At 39.0% G+C, this 13,837-nt stretch overlaps 2 protein-coding genes across 2 annotated transcripts; one reads left to right on the top strand and one right to left on the bottom strand.

Moving 5' to 3' along the window:
- Window positions 1–297: 297 nt before the first annotated feature.
- On the bottom strand, window positions 298–10,603 carry RBM7 (RNA binding motif protein 7). Its single transcript, XM_058686787.1, has 5 exons — window positions 10,404–10,603; window positions 9,488–9,650; window positions 8,406–8,493; window positions 5,483–5,573; window positions 298–3,890 (listed from the first exon to the last, which is right to left on the bottom strand). The coding sequence occupies exons 1-5, from the start codon at window positions 10,497–10,499 to the stop codon at window positions 3,528–3,530; spliced, it is 801 nt and encodes a 266-aa protein (XP_058542770.1). The 5' UTR covers window positions 10,500–10,603; the 3' UTR covers window positions 298–3,527.
- A 31-nt stretch (window positions 10,604–10,634) lies between these two features.
- On the top strand, window positions 10,635–11,286 carry C10H11orf71 (chromosome 10 C11orf71 homolog). The gene has a single exon (XM_058686788.1). The coding sequence runs from the start codon at window positions 10,834–10,836 to the stop codon at window positions 11,227–11,229; it is 396 nt and encodes a 131-aa protein (XP_058542771.1). The 5' UTR covers window positions 10,635–10,833; the 3' UTR covers window positions 11,230–11,286.
- Window positions 11,287–13,837: the final 2,551 nt, after the last annotated feature.

Here is a 13,837-nt window from a genome sequence, read left to right as displayed (position 1 = left end):
AGCCAGACAAAAATGACACATTATGTACTAGCCAGCAGTATTCTTATAGGAACAAATGCAAGCAGGGGGACAGTGGAGCCACATTTTTAAAATATCAAAAGGGGGAAAAAAACTGTCAAGTTAGAATTCTATACCCAGCAAAAAGATATTTCAAACACAAAGATGAAATATACTTTTCCAGACACAAAAGCTAAAAGAATTCATCACCAGCAAGGCTGCACTACAAGACATATCCCAAAAACTTCCAAGTAGATACCAGATGGATCGACACGGAGGACCAAAGAGCTCCAGAAATGGTTAACTGTCAGAATCATATATAATTTTTACTTCAATCTCTTTAAAAGGGAAGGTTTCAAAAACAGAAACAATGTGGTATGCTGCTTTTACATAAATAAATGCACAATGTATAACAGCACAGCGAGTCTAATGAAGATGTGGGAGGGAAAGTAAAATATATCGGGAACTAAAACAACTATAACTGCAGATAGAGTTTAACAAAAATTGTAAGAAATACCATGTACAACTGTCAGTTAATTTGGAAAGACAGAGAAAATGGGGTTTTTTTTTTTTTTAGAAAGGTATAAATTATTCAGATTGATTCCTGAGAAAGTAGGAAATACGGATAGACTGATAACCAAAACAAAAAACGGGAGAAAAAACCAGTTACTTCTAAGAAATTAGTTTTACAAAGGAGTTTAACAAGTCTTAAAGAAACAGGTTAATTCCTCTATTTTTCAATTTTCTTTCCAGGGCATAGAACAAGATAAGCTTGCCAATTCATTCTATAAAGCTAGCAGAACCATAATTCCAAAACCAAACCAACATAATAAAATAATTTTTAAAAGAAAACCTCATGAATACAGATCAAAACCTTAACACTTTTGGAAAGCAAATAGAATTCTAGAGTGTATTAAAGGCACAATATATTGTAACACAGAGTTTTTATAACAGGATGCAATGATGGTTCATGGTTAGGAAACCTATTAAAAAAAAAAAAAAAACTACTACCACTATGATTAAGCCTTTTTTAATTCAATTATCTGACAAACATTCCTTCATTCATTCATCAAAAATTTACCAAGTAATTTAATGCCAGGTACTGGATACTGAGAATTCACTGGTAAGATATGGTTTCTGCCTTCATGGAACTTTCTAGAGAGATAAAAATAAAAAGAAAATTATAACACAGTATAAGGCTACGACAAGTGAAATACAGGGTACTATTGGAATACATAAACTGCTACAGTAGGGTGCTGATAGAATAATCCTGGAAGAGGATGAGTGCCCCTTCTAGCATGATAGGCAGTAGGTGTGAGGAATATGGGCCTACACAACAGAACTGGAAAGTGGTACCAAAAATATTGACTGATTTGATAGAGAAGGGTGGGGTCAGATTCTTTAGAGGTCTTAGTATATTAATATGTGTTATGTACAAAAGGGTAAAATAAGGGTCAAAAAAGTTTGGAATACTAAGTATAAAGATTTCTTTACTGCAGTACTTGTCAGAAGCTTTATGGTGTTGCCACCACTCTCTAAGAGAAGGTTACACCATGTCAGACAGTACAGAACATTTACCCAACACTTCATTACAGAACAGAGTGGTATTTCGTGCCACACCCTTGGGGAGAAACCGTGCTCCCACAAAAACACCTCTTACTTTCTACTGTAGCTCTCAAGCCTGGGTGAACGAGCTCCCCAACTATGTCCAATTTGTTGGGGCCATCTCGTTCTGTCCCTTTACCCAGTACATTTATTAGTTTGGTTACTTTCAACTGGGTGGGATTGAAGTGAAAGAGATCCACTGGAACCTCCTAAGGCGTGTGCCCCGTCATTAAAATCATTAAAAAAGATTAAAAAAGAACCAGGATTACCTATGAATCAATATGAAAGGATCGGACCCAGAGATACCTTGCAATAAAGCAGTACTAATCTTTGTTAATCTCTATAAGCTACCAAATATTCACATAGGTAAGATACTGGAGAACAAGCTCACTGCAAACAAATCCTTCTACTATTAAACTGTGTAAGCAAACAAACTTTTAACCATGCGGAGTCAATAGTTCCACTTACCGAAAAACGGCATGCATTTACACACAGGGAAGACCTGAGAGTACGTGAACTCCCAGAGACTAAGGAGGGTAACCAGTTCGTAACTGGTAAGAACTATAATCCAGATCACTGAAAATCTGATTCTGAAATATTAATTTCAATATGTACAAAAGGAATATTTCAGGATGCTCTAAGAACCAACATTCTTAACACCAGGCCACCACTGAATAAAAGTATCTTGCTAACTTCGTATACATGGTGTCCAAAGTTAGTAATGTCAAAAAAATAAGACACACTCTTTTTTAGATTTTCAATATATTAAAAAAGAACACAGTATAAATGCTGTGGTTACTAATATTAAAAAGGATCAAAATTTTTCAAGGAATGGTTTTTTATAAACAAGTTCTACAATAAATGGGAAACAGCATCTTGATACACAATTCTGTTAAACAAGATTTAAAAATTTTTAAATCAGAAAAAGTTTAAATTGTTTCAAACGTTCAAACAAAAAAGCAATCTGTACAATCTCCACAATAAAACATACCCATGTACACATGTCCTGGGCACTTTGAAAATGTTAAAGTTTTTAAAGTTTTGAGTAACAGAGGCAGCACTTAAACAGTTCATGAACCTTCTTTTTGCAAAAAGAATACTTTCAGTAAAACATTTTACCATTTTACCTCTGCTTTTACATTTTTGTTATTCCTGAAAAGGGGATTTATGTTAACACTGTATTTTTTTAACGTAAAAAAATACATTTAGGGATATTTAACTTCCTGAGTAACTTCAGTTATACATCAAACATGATTTAATGAGTAAATTTAAAAATTTTTAGAATAAGACAGCATGTATAGATTTACAATTTTATGTTCAATTAGAGTAAAACTCAAATGAGCATGTCACAGAACTTACACTAAAAATTCTCTAAGAAGTCAAATATGACTTAAAACCTTAAATTTTTTTTAAGTATCCCCTTAAAACCCTTAAAACCCCAATAAGTTTTAAGTAAAATGAGTCACTGAAATTACTTTCTTTTATCAACAAAATACTGACAGTCATTTCAGACTATCAAAACTTGAATGTTTTCTATTATATACACCAAAATCTGATTCACTGACAACAAACTTCTTGCCATACAAAAAGATAACAGATAATTAAAATATCTGCTTTATAATACAACCAATCCATATAATACATCCCTTCGTTAATTGTCTAAAAAGATTAGAAACTGTGGCACTTTCTTTTGCATAAAACCCTTTCCTCTTCATAAAACCCTGAGGTGAAAGGTTATTAATGTAATAAAACTGGAACCACAATTCTTATTTCTGTATTAGACTGCAGCTATAGGTTTTAAAAACTTAATAAAGAAATGTGGCAACTTGTAAAGCTGCTCTGTAAAGTTAACAAAACACCTCCAGATCAATTCAGCCAAAGGGACCTAGAATGACCCTATAAAAACATCGTCCTTTTAATACTTGTTAGTGTCGAGACGAACGCCATTTTCCATCTCTACTACTGTCTCTTCTGTTTTCATAATCGTGGCTCCAGCCATCAGGATTCCGATCTTCATGGAAGTAGTCGTCCCTGCCTCCTCTGTAATGATGGTCAGACCCATGATCAGTGTAGCGTTGTTCACGGCTGTAATGTCTGTCCAGGATGTAGGGATGAGAATTCTGTCTGACTTTACGTTGTGAGGATGGCGTCTCCTGGCGCCACTGGGAGCTTGAAGACTGGTTAAAAGTAGGATTATGTGACTGAACTGATGGGGAAAATCCTGACTGATCCAGATGTGGAGAACCGAATTTCCCACCATACGACATCTGTCTCAAAATACTGTTCATCTAAGAGAAAAAGAAGGAAATGTTAACTACAAATATTTTTAGTAGGTCCACCTGCCCAGGTAGATCTTAGGTTAAACAAGTCAAAGTTTGTTCATTCCAATGGACAACTACAAGATATTTGTACATAACTACTATTTTTTTTTAAACATTTATTTCTGAAAGAGGGAGAGGGAGACAGAGGATCCAAAGCAGACTCTGTGCTGACAGCAGAGAGTTCAATGAGGAGCTTAAACTCACGAAATGAGAGATCATGACCTGAGCTGAAGTCGCAAGCTTAACCAACGAAGCCACCCAGACACCCGCTCCCCCCCCCACCTCTACGACTACCCCTACTTCTCCCTGCCCTCAAGAACAAAACGTAGAAGGGAAGAGGTCATACAAATGATGGTAATGTAAATCACTGTCTGATGAACACATAAAAAGTCAAGAGCTCAGTATCATTAGGAAAGGCTTCACGAAGGTGGCATAGGACCTGAGTATTAAAAATATGGATAGAATATTTTAAGGGGGAAGTATATCAAGGAAAGGAAATTGCACAAAGATAACAAGGAAACAGAATGTGTTCGCAGAATAGCAAGTAACTCTGAGAGAGGTTACAGACCTCATAAGCACTGATTAATGGACAATTAGGCTAAAAAGCTTTATTGGCATCAGATGATCAGAGTACCTAATAACTAAGCTAGAGACTTCTGACTTTGTTACAAGATGGAAAATCAAATTACCAGGAAGATAAGCAAAACAGAGTTACAATAATTTTGAAACAAGTGTGTAAGATGGACCAGTGAGGAGAAAATGGAGACAAGTACGAACTGACTAGACCAGTGGTCCCCCAAATTCTGCCTGCAGATAGCTTATAAGCCAGTGATCATTTTTTTTTAAATAGCCTACAGCAAAATGAGAAAAATACGTGATATGTACATAAAAGTGGACATCTCTTTATACTGAGCTCAATTTTACCGTATTTCATTCTTCTATTTTTATTTTGCAGGCCTGCAAAAGGTCAAGGGGTCATAAGCCATGCTTGTGATTAGGCAGTGAAAAAAAGAAGAAATGAATTCAAGAAAAAGAAACAAATAAAGGACGTGACAACAAAATGAAAAAATGAAGGACTGGACACAAAGATGGAACAATAAAACATATCAAGGATTTTAAGCCTAGTCTCACAGCCTCATATTATAGAAAAAATGGAAAGCAAGAGGAAGATGGTCTGAAGACTCCAATATATTCAATTACTGTTACAACCATCAAGGAGAGCATATGCTAATAAGTCCTTCAGCCTAGGTTACAAGAACATCAGAGAATAAATTTCCTGACTTTTAAACACACCACCCCCACAACAATGGATGAAGAAAAATACAAATGTGAAACACAGCTCTTCTATTTATCTTCATCTTTTAAATATGTACTTCAGCCCAGTGAAAACTAAAATGAGTAATCAGTCTACAAAGATCATGCTAGTCTAACGAAAACTTAGGACATTACTTAAGAATTGTTTGAACATTTCAATCTAAGTGTTTTGCTGTGCTTTTTTGTTGTTTTTTGGTTGGTTTGTTTTTTTTTTTTTACCAAGTCAAGTTGATAAATCAACCTACCACTGCTTGTCTCTGAAAATTTTCTGGAGAAGAGAAAGACCTCTGAATTATCTGTGCTGATGGAATCATGTTATCCACAGTCCTTTCATGCCTGTGAAAGAAAAACAACATATAATCACTCATTTAACAAATATTTACTACATACTAATCATGAGCAAGACAGAGGTCCCAAAGGTAGGAATGAACAAGAAAAACAAGGTATCTGCTCTCATAGATAAGGGAAAGGATTCAGAGAGTAAGACAATTTACCTTGTTCCAAGTGTTATTATTATGAATAGTCGACTAAAAAGCAAGTAAGGTGAGAGACAGGAGTTCTATGTTAGCTCGCTGGTCAGGGATGGCCTTTCTAAAAAGGAGACATTTGAAGTGAAAACTGAGTAACAAGATCACCTGGAGGCAAAACATTCCAGCTGCAGGAAGAACGAGCACAGGGGTGAGCAAGCTATATAGCCTATGGGCCAATCCAGTTTTTGTAACACTCTTGTGTCTGTATTTTCTATGTAGTGTTACGATGGCCTGCAACGCCTGAAACATGTATGTGGCCTTTATAGAAAAAAAAAAAAAAAAAAAAAAGTCAATCCCGGGACTAGCACAAAGGCTTAGGCTGAAAACTGAAATGAAAAGGATTTGGTTAATTAGATATGACAGATGAAGGAAAAAGAAAAATTAAGGATAAAAACGCAGATTTCTGGCTTGAGCAATTACACACACATTTACTGAGACAGGGAAGAGGAATAGATCTGGGAGAACAAGGAATTAAGAGTTCTGTAACATAGACAGGATATTAATTTCAAGGACTTATATCTTATTCCCCACCTCCTAAAAAGGAAGCTTACTCTACAGAAAAACTCACTTAGCAAGTATTTTAAATTTATTTTAAAATATTTAGAATCATGTCACTAATTGATTTGCCTCATAGTTTAGATATTTTCATTGTGTTTTTTTTTTTTTTTTTTTTTGAGGGAAAGAGAGTCAGAAACATCAAGCATGGGCACGTGTGTGAGCAGGGAGGGGCGGAGGGAGAGAGATCATCTCAAGCAGGCTCTATGCTCAGTGTGAAGCCTGACAGAGGGCTCGATCCCATGACCCTGGGATTAGAACCTGAGGCAAAAGAGTCAGATGCTCAACTGACTGACTGAGCCACCCAGCCACTCCCCATTTTGGGTTTTCTTAGTTATATATCCATATGCTAAAGGGGTAAAAAGTATAATTTTCCTTATAAGAAGAGTATAAAAACGATGTATGTTCTAGCCTTAAATTAAAAACAAGTCATTTACTTGCATACTTTTTCCCAAAGAGAATTCTGAGGGAGCTAAAAACTCATTTTTCCTCCACCTGAGATACCTTTGAAGCTCCTACAAAAGTGGTTTGAGATGCTTCAAGTTCCGGATGTGCTGAGAAGTATTTAAACACAATTTCAGTTAGCAAGAAAGGATGTGAAGATGGCACCCTTTGTACACTATTCTTTCCCGCAACTTTGCTGTCTAGTCATCTTGTCATATCGAAGCCACTTTGCCCCAGCTCTTGGCACCGCCCTAATCCAAACCATCAACATCATCCCAGGAACTTCCTTGCTATCTTCCAACTAATGCCAATACTTTGCTACCAACAGTTTCCTCATTTGTCTATTTTCAGCCTTGTCCCCCCAATCTGTTCTCCCACAGCAACCAAACGAAGTGTTAAAATACAAACCTGTTCCCGTTATTGTCTTACTGAAAACATTTTGGTATCTTTTGATGGTTTTTAGGATAACGTTCCCAATTTCTAACTATGGCCTAGAAGAAAGACCCTATATCGTCTCACCTCTTCTACTGCACCAACACCATCTGCTACTCTCCATTTCTCATTCATTGTGATCTAGGTACGTTGGCCCCTTTTAGTTCCTCATTCGTTTATATCATCTCTCCTCGCTGGATCTTTTCTCCAAGCATGTTCTACTCTTTCTCTAGAGGACTTATCAAACAGGTAGTCACAAAACATACACGTGTCTTCATGAAGACTTGTAAGCTCCATTAGGCAGCCTATCCTAGAGGCTTCATCACAATGCCTGGGTTTCAATCCCAGTCCACTATTACAAACGGTTCAAACTTGAGCAAGTTAACCTCCAATCCTCATTTTCTTCACATATAAGGTAGAACAATAATCCCTACCTCATAAGACTGCCGTGAGACACGAGAGCATAAATGCAAAGGAGCTGAAGAACCTGACACGTTTGCTAACTCTTCCTTAAATGAAGCCCATTATGATTGATGGAATAACTCTGTGGATAATCCAGGAAAAAACTGTCCCTGGTGAAATATCGGCTTTCCTAGCGCAAATAAAATTATTTATGTAAATACGGGATCTTTTCTAACCCTTAGTAACTAGAAGAGGTTCTAGACATCAGTCAACTCAGCTTTTCCTGACAAATGGAAGGACAGGATCAGAGAAATGACACTATCTCAAGATTACGCAATCGGTGGAGGCACACCTAGAATCCAATTCTACAAACTCTTAGTCCACTAGTCTGTTTCCAGACAGTTATTTTTAAACTGCAATTAACAACCAACTGGTGGTCAAAACTAATTTAAATTTTTTAAAGGAAACAGATTAGAAAATAGAGTATACTGAAAATAATAAGGGCTAAGTAATGTTCTGAGAAGTTTTCTTTCAGTTATGTACAAAAATATGTGGGTGTATGTCTTTCCAAATGAACATATAGTTAACATATGCATCCGTTTTAGGGGTACTATACATACATGTCTGTCTATAATCCCCTTGAAACCTAATTATACCTAATTATAAGTCAACATATAAATAATATAGCAGAAGAATGAAGAAGAAGGAGCTTAAAGAAGGAAACAAATCACTCATTGTGCGTTTTGGGATCACTAACTAGGAAAATTTCTGACAAATGATTTTAACAATAGGTGTAAAATATTACCTGCTAGGAGATGTAGAGGTAGGGCTTGAGTTTCCAATATGATGCTGGGGATATGACAAACTGACATCCTGTGAGGCATGGCTACTTCCTAAAATAAAAAAAATTGAGAAATTATTGATAGAAACCTTAAGTTGAAATTATGTCTCCCCTACCCCAAATCATGTAGACAGAGGCTACAAAAGAAAACCTCAAATTACAGTAAGACTGCTTTACAATTTCATCAGGGTAAAACTTATGTGTTCAATACCAGATACTTCCAAAACAAAGGGTTCCAAACAAGGTATTATCCAACGTTTAAATATCCAATCTGGCCATAATATTCTGATCCCCACACTAAATTTTGAGACTGGATACACAGAAAATTTCACCCTCATCAGGATCCAGAATCAAAATTTGTAAATGTGAATTACAAAGCAGCTAGGAAAAGCGTTTTCAGAAAATAATCCTTGCTCCTTTCAGAGCAAGGACCCAAACCCAAGTCATTCTAACAACAAAGTTTACATTCTCTTCACTAACCCAAATTCAATTTTATTTTTTTTTTAATTTTTTTTTTAACGTTTATTTATTTTTGAGACAGAGAGAGACAGAGCATGAACAGGTGAGGAGCAGAGAGAGAGGGAGACACAGAATCAGAAACAGGCTCCAGGCTCTGAGCTGTCAGCACAGAGTCCGACACGGGGCTCGAACTCACGGACCGCGAGATCATGACCTGAGCCGAAGTCGGCCGCTTAACCGACTGAGCCACCCAGGCGCCCCCCCCGCTTTTTTTTTTTTTTTTAATTTTCTTTTTTAACGTTTATTTATTTTTGAGACAGAGAGAGACAGAGCATGAACAGGTGAGGAGCAGAGAGAGAGGGAGACACAGAATCTGAAACAGCAAATTCAATTTTAAAATGACAACTTTCAAAAGCCATGTTGTCAATGTTACCTATTTTCAGGGATATATAGTTTACTATCCACAAAGTTTGAAGTATTTTCATCTAAAAAGAGGTTCTTTAAAATTGAACAAAATTAAAAACAAAGAACTGAGAAACAAACAAACAAAAAGACCCTCTCCCCAAACAATAACACTGAATAGTTACCTGATCTAAACTGAATTTTGATGGGCCTCCCAAACAGTTTGATTCCATTAAGCAGATTCATCGCATAAGGAACGGACACTTCATGTTTGAAATTCACAAATGCAAACTGCTTTGGTTTACCATCCTTATCTTTCGGAATTTTCACTTTTATTACTGGCCCAGCCTATAGACGAAAAGAAAAATCTCGAATTTTGGAAAGATGAAAAACAACAAAAATGTAATCAGAAAGTCTAAAAAAATGGACACACAAGAATTTCCACCTCGGTTAAAGATCCTATAGCTACGACCAAACACTTGATTAATTTATGTGGGGTTAGGAAGACCATAAGGAACTGGAAGCAGTCACTCAATTTACATTTCAGAGTACCTTATGACTTTTTAACAGGGCGACCAACATCCATCATTTTCTCACTCCAGGTAACGGTTTATCAAGACTAGTCCGGTTTTCTCGGACTAAAAATTCGCTTTTTTACCGATTAACCAATCGTTACCAGCTGTTAGAGAACAGAACTGGAGAGAAAAGGATACTCTGAATTTTTAACACATTTTAATGCAAATATTAACACAGAGACACTACAAGCCTGCTTTTCTACAGCGTATTTAGGAGTCTGTTTTAAATATTCTAATGCTGCAATAAAAAAAAAAAAAAACTTACGTGGAAAACAGATAATGACCAAACACTTAAAATATACTCTACCAATGAGTCACTTCAGCGTGAACTCACCAGGGCTCTTTCCATAAAGCGACCCCCCGCGAGCGCGTCACTTTCCCAGAGTGACCTCCGGCCCCAAGCGGCCCAGCCTTCGGGCGACGGGACCCACAACCCAGCTTTCGAAAAGAAGGCGGGCCTGGCCGTTGGGCCGAGCCATAAGAGAGCCGGATAAACGAAAGGAAGAGCCGGCTCTCGGCCGCTTACCTGGTGGAAAAGCTCGAAAAGGAGCTCCTCGGTCACTTTCGTTTCAAGGTTGCCCACAAAGAGCGTGCGATCCGCTTCCGCTGCCGCCGCCCCCATCGCAAAGTCGCCCCCTCCCTAAAAAGGCCGAAGGGTCGTCGCCGCCGCACTCACTGCGCACTCTCGGAAACCCCACGCCCTCGTCGACCCGGGCGTCACGGACGTAGACGTCTTTCACGCTCGCTCTCGGCTGGCGTCGACGTGCGCGGGCGGGCTGCGCATGCTCGAGAGGAGAGCGCCGGTTGAAGGCGGCTCCTCGATCGGCCGCTGCTGGAGTTAATGGCTTCCCCTGTAGGCGGGGGTCGCGTTCGAGACCGGCTGGACTGATCTGCGTAGCCGCCAAGAGCCTACCTTGACCGAGGGACGTAACAAACACTGCGGGCAGTGTTTGAAGATGGCCCTGAACTACGTGCCCCTGTCGGCCGGCGATCAAAGGAGCAGGATGGCCTACCGCGCCTCCCACGGCGATCTCAACCCGTCTGCCTTAGCCCTGGCGATGGTCTCTGGAGACAGCTTCCTCGTTGCCAGGCGTGAGGCGATTCTTCCAGGACCCGCTCCTCGTCAGGCCGTCCGGCAGAGCGTTCAGGCCGACAGCCGTCGGGCGACTGGGGTCGGCCGCAGCCCGCCACGCTTTAGAAAGGGAAGGGAAGCTGATGGGCGGAACCGCTCCCGTCAGGCCAGATTCTCACCTTATCCGACCCCCGCGGTCAAACTGGATCTCTTAAGGAGTGTGCTGCAGCAGCGTCTGATTGCAGTTGGGAGTGTTGTCGCAGCCCGTCTTTCGGCTTAATATGCAAACCTCCCGTCGGCCCTCGATCCGCTTGTAAACAAGGCCTCTCTCAAATCCTCTCGTGGTGCCATGGCAGTCTTATTTTTAGAGATGTATTTAAATTTTAATATAAAAACACGTAGGAGTCCTGTTAATAACGGCTTAATACGGAGGAAATTTTTACTTACTGCTTTATTCCGATGGTTTTAAAGCGGCTGGGATGATTAGATCAGGAAGAAGGTAGAGATTTTTTTTTCTTAGTCGCAAAGCTGAGCCACCCTTCCCAGAGGTCAGCAACCATTTGTTTCCCCTTGTGCACTCCATCCCAACAAAGGATCCAAATTGCTCTGCCAGTCTTCTCTCCTCTTCCTCGCCAATTGTCCTACTTAGATTGGCGATTGGAGCTTCCCTAACTGCCTACCTCTATACCCCAGACTATTCCCATTACCTTTACTTTTGTTGGTGGAAAGGAAATGCTTAGTTTTTATTTACCACCCTGGCTCATCCTTCCGTAGGGCCCAACGCTTAGCCTATTATCTAGTCCTTAATCCTTTTCCATCTCCCTCCACTTTACAAACTCCAATCTCAATCATACTAAGAACAAAAGCGAACCTAAACCTCGCTGCCCATTCAAATTATTAAGCCAATTTACATTTCTGTTTTTGCCAAAGGCTCCAAAATGTTTTCACATTTATATTTGTGATTTTATTAGCATTCTTTCCTTGACCTGCATCTGTTGTCCCCAGATCCAATGGTGGAAACCATTAGTCTCACAGTTTCCTTATTAGAAGCTGTTCATCTATTCACTCTAGCATCTCCTTCAGACGTTCTTGTTTGTCTTCAGTCATTCAACCGTTCAGCAATATTTGAAGATCTTCCTAGTGGTGAGCACTGTAGACAAACTTTACAGTCAGGCCATCAAAGGGATCAAGGAGTGTGCTCTAGATAGGGAGACTAACCAATGGTAATCACCACACCGGACTTTTCCTTAGGTGCAGCCTTAATAAGCACTAGTAGCAATGACTTTCCATTACCCTGTACTATCCTGGCTCTTCTCTTACCTGGTTGATTGCACCTTATTTTCTGATATTTTTATTCTCTGCATCATCCATTTCCTAAGGTTTAAAGGATAATATTGGGAGACAGTGGGCTTTTTAAGTGCCACCTCTATGTAAGCAGGTAGACTAGCTTTTTCCCAGTGGACTCCTCTGTAATTATGATCAGATAAAGCCAAATTGCCACACGCCAGACAGTATTGAGTTGTTAGAACCATGTCTGAAGAAGAATGTTGGTAAATCAGAGCGTGATTAATACAGTGAGAGGTCTGGAAACCAGGTCATAGGAAGAATGGCTGCCTTTTATTGAGTGCTATGTGTAAGGCATTGTGCTAGGGGCTTTTAGTCATTTTATTCAGATATTTATTGAGAACTTACTCTCTGCCTGATGCTACCTGTACAAGGCAGTCAGACTAAAGTGGTGAACAAGACCAATAATGTCTCCATTTTGATAGAGCTTTATATATGTCCTTTATTTCTCACAATGGCCCAGAAAGACATTATACTTCATCTTATTGCTGAGAAACCAAGGCACGAAGAGATGAAGTGTCCGAGATCATACAGCTAGTGAATGATAGAGGCTTGCAGCTGTTCAACCCAGGTTCCTCATTTGAACCATGCAATACAAAAGAATTATTTCTCAATTCTCCCAAGGATAGTGTATATCTAACACTTTTCTACATACCTAAAAAGTTAACTCATAATATATGACGGGTGCCTTCCTTAGACTGGGCATTACAAAAATCTATGGTTGAGAAAAGAATCCCAAGTCTATATTTTACGAGTTTTAGACTGGGGAAGAATAATACAATTAAGACTGAAGGTAAGAAGGTTTTCATAAAACTTACAGATGCCTAATAGTGAAAAATAATACCTCACAAAGTAAGATAAATTCAGCCATAAAGTTCAGATAGAGATTAAATTCTATCAAGTATGAAACAGGATTAAATGTCTTCCTAGGATCATCCCCATTTAACCTATAATACTGTACTTTTTTTTTATTTTTAATTTTTTTTTATTTTTATTTTTTAACGTTTATTTATTTTTGAGAAGAGCGAGACAGAGCGTGAGTGGGGGAGGAGAGAGGAAGAGGGAGACACAGAATCTGAAACAGGCTCCAGGCTTTGAGCTGTCAGCACAGAGCCTGATGTGGGGCTCAAACTCACAGTCCGTGAGATCGTGACCTGAGCCGAAGTTGGACGCTTAACCGACTGAGCCACCCAGGTGCCCCTATAATACTGTACTTTAGAAAATAAACATGTCAGGGCACCTGAGTTGCTCAGTTGTTTAAGCGACCAACTCTAGATCTCAGCTCAGGTGGTGATCTCACAGTTCATGGATTCGAGCCCTGTGTTGGGCTCTGTTGACAGTACAGAATCTGCTTGGGATTCTCTCCCTCTCTCTCTGTCCCTCCCCCATGTTCTCTCTCTTCCTCTCTCCAAAAAAAAAAAAAAAAAAAAACTTAAAAAAACAAAAATGTTTAAAAAATAAACATTAAAATTGGAAATGAGAAAGGCACCTGAGTGGCTCAGTCAGTTGAGCGTCCAACTTTGTCTGGCTCACGTCATGATCTC

Source organism: Neofelis nebulosa, chromosome 10 (genome assembly GCF_028018385.1).
Source record: "Neofelis nebulosa isolate mNeoNeb1 chromosome 10, mNeoNeb1.pri, whole genome shotgun sequence".
NCBI lineage: Eukaryota > Metazoa > Chordata > Mammalia > Carnivora > Felidae > Neofelis > Neofelis nebulosa.
Note: the sequence above shows the minus strand (reverse complement) of the source record. Positions and strands in the feature narration are given on the sequence as shown.

Bases quoted from the DNA above. Each gene is read 5' to 3' on its own strand.
- RBM7 (XM_058686787.1), bottom strand. From the start codon at position 10,499: ATGGGGGCGGCGGCAGCGGAAGCGGATCGCACGCTCTTTGTGGGCAAC. The intron at 5,574-8,405 runs GTAATATTTTAC...TTTCTTTCACAG, and splicing joins ACCTCTACATCTCCTAGCAG to GCATGAAAGGACTGTGGATA. The intron at 3,891-5,482 runs GTAGGTTGATTT...TTTTTCTCTTAG, and splicing joins ATTTTCAGAGACAAGCAGTG to ATGAACAGTATTTTGAGACA.
- C10H11orf71 (XM_058686788.1), top strand. From the start codon at position 10,834: ATGGCCCTGAACTACGTGCCCCTGTCGGCCGGCGATCAAAGGAGCAGG.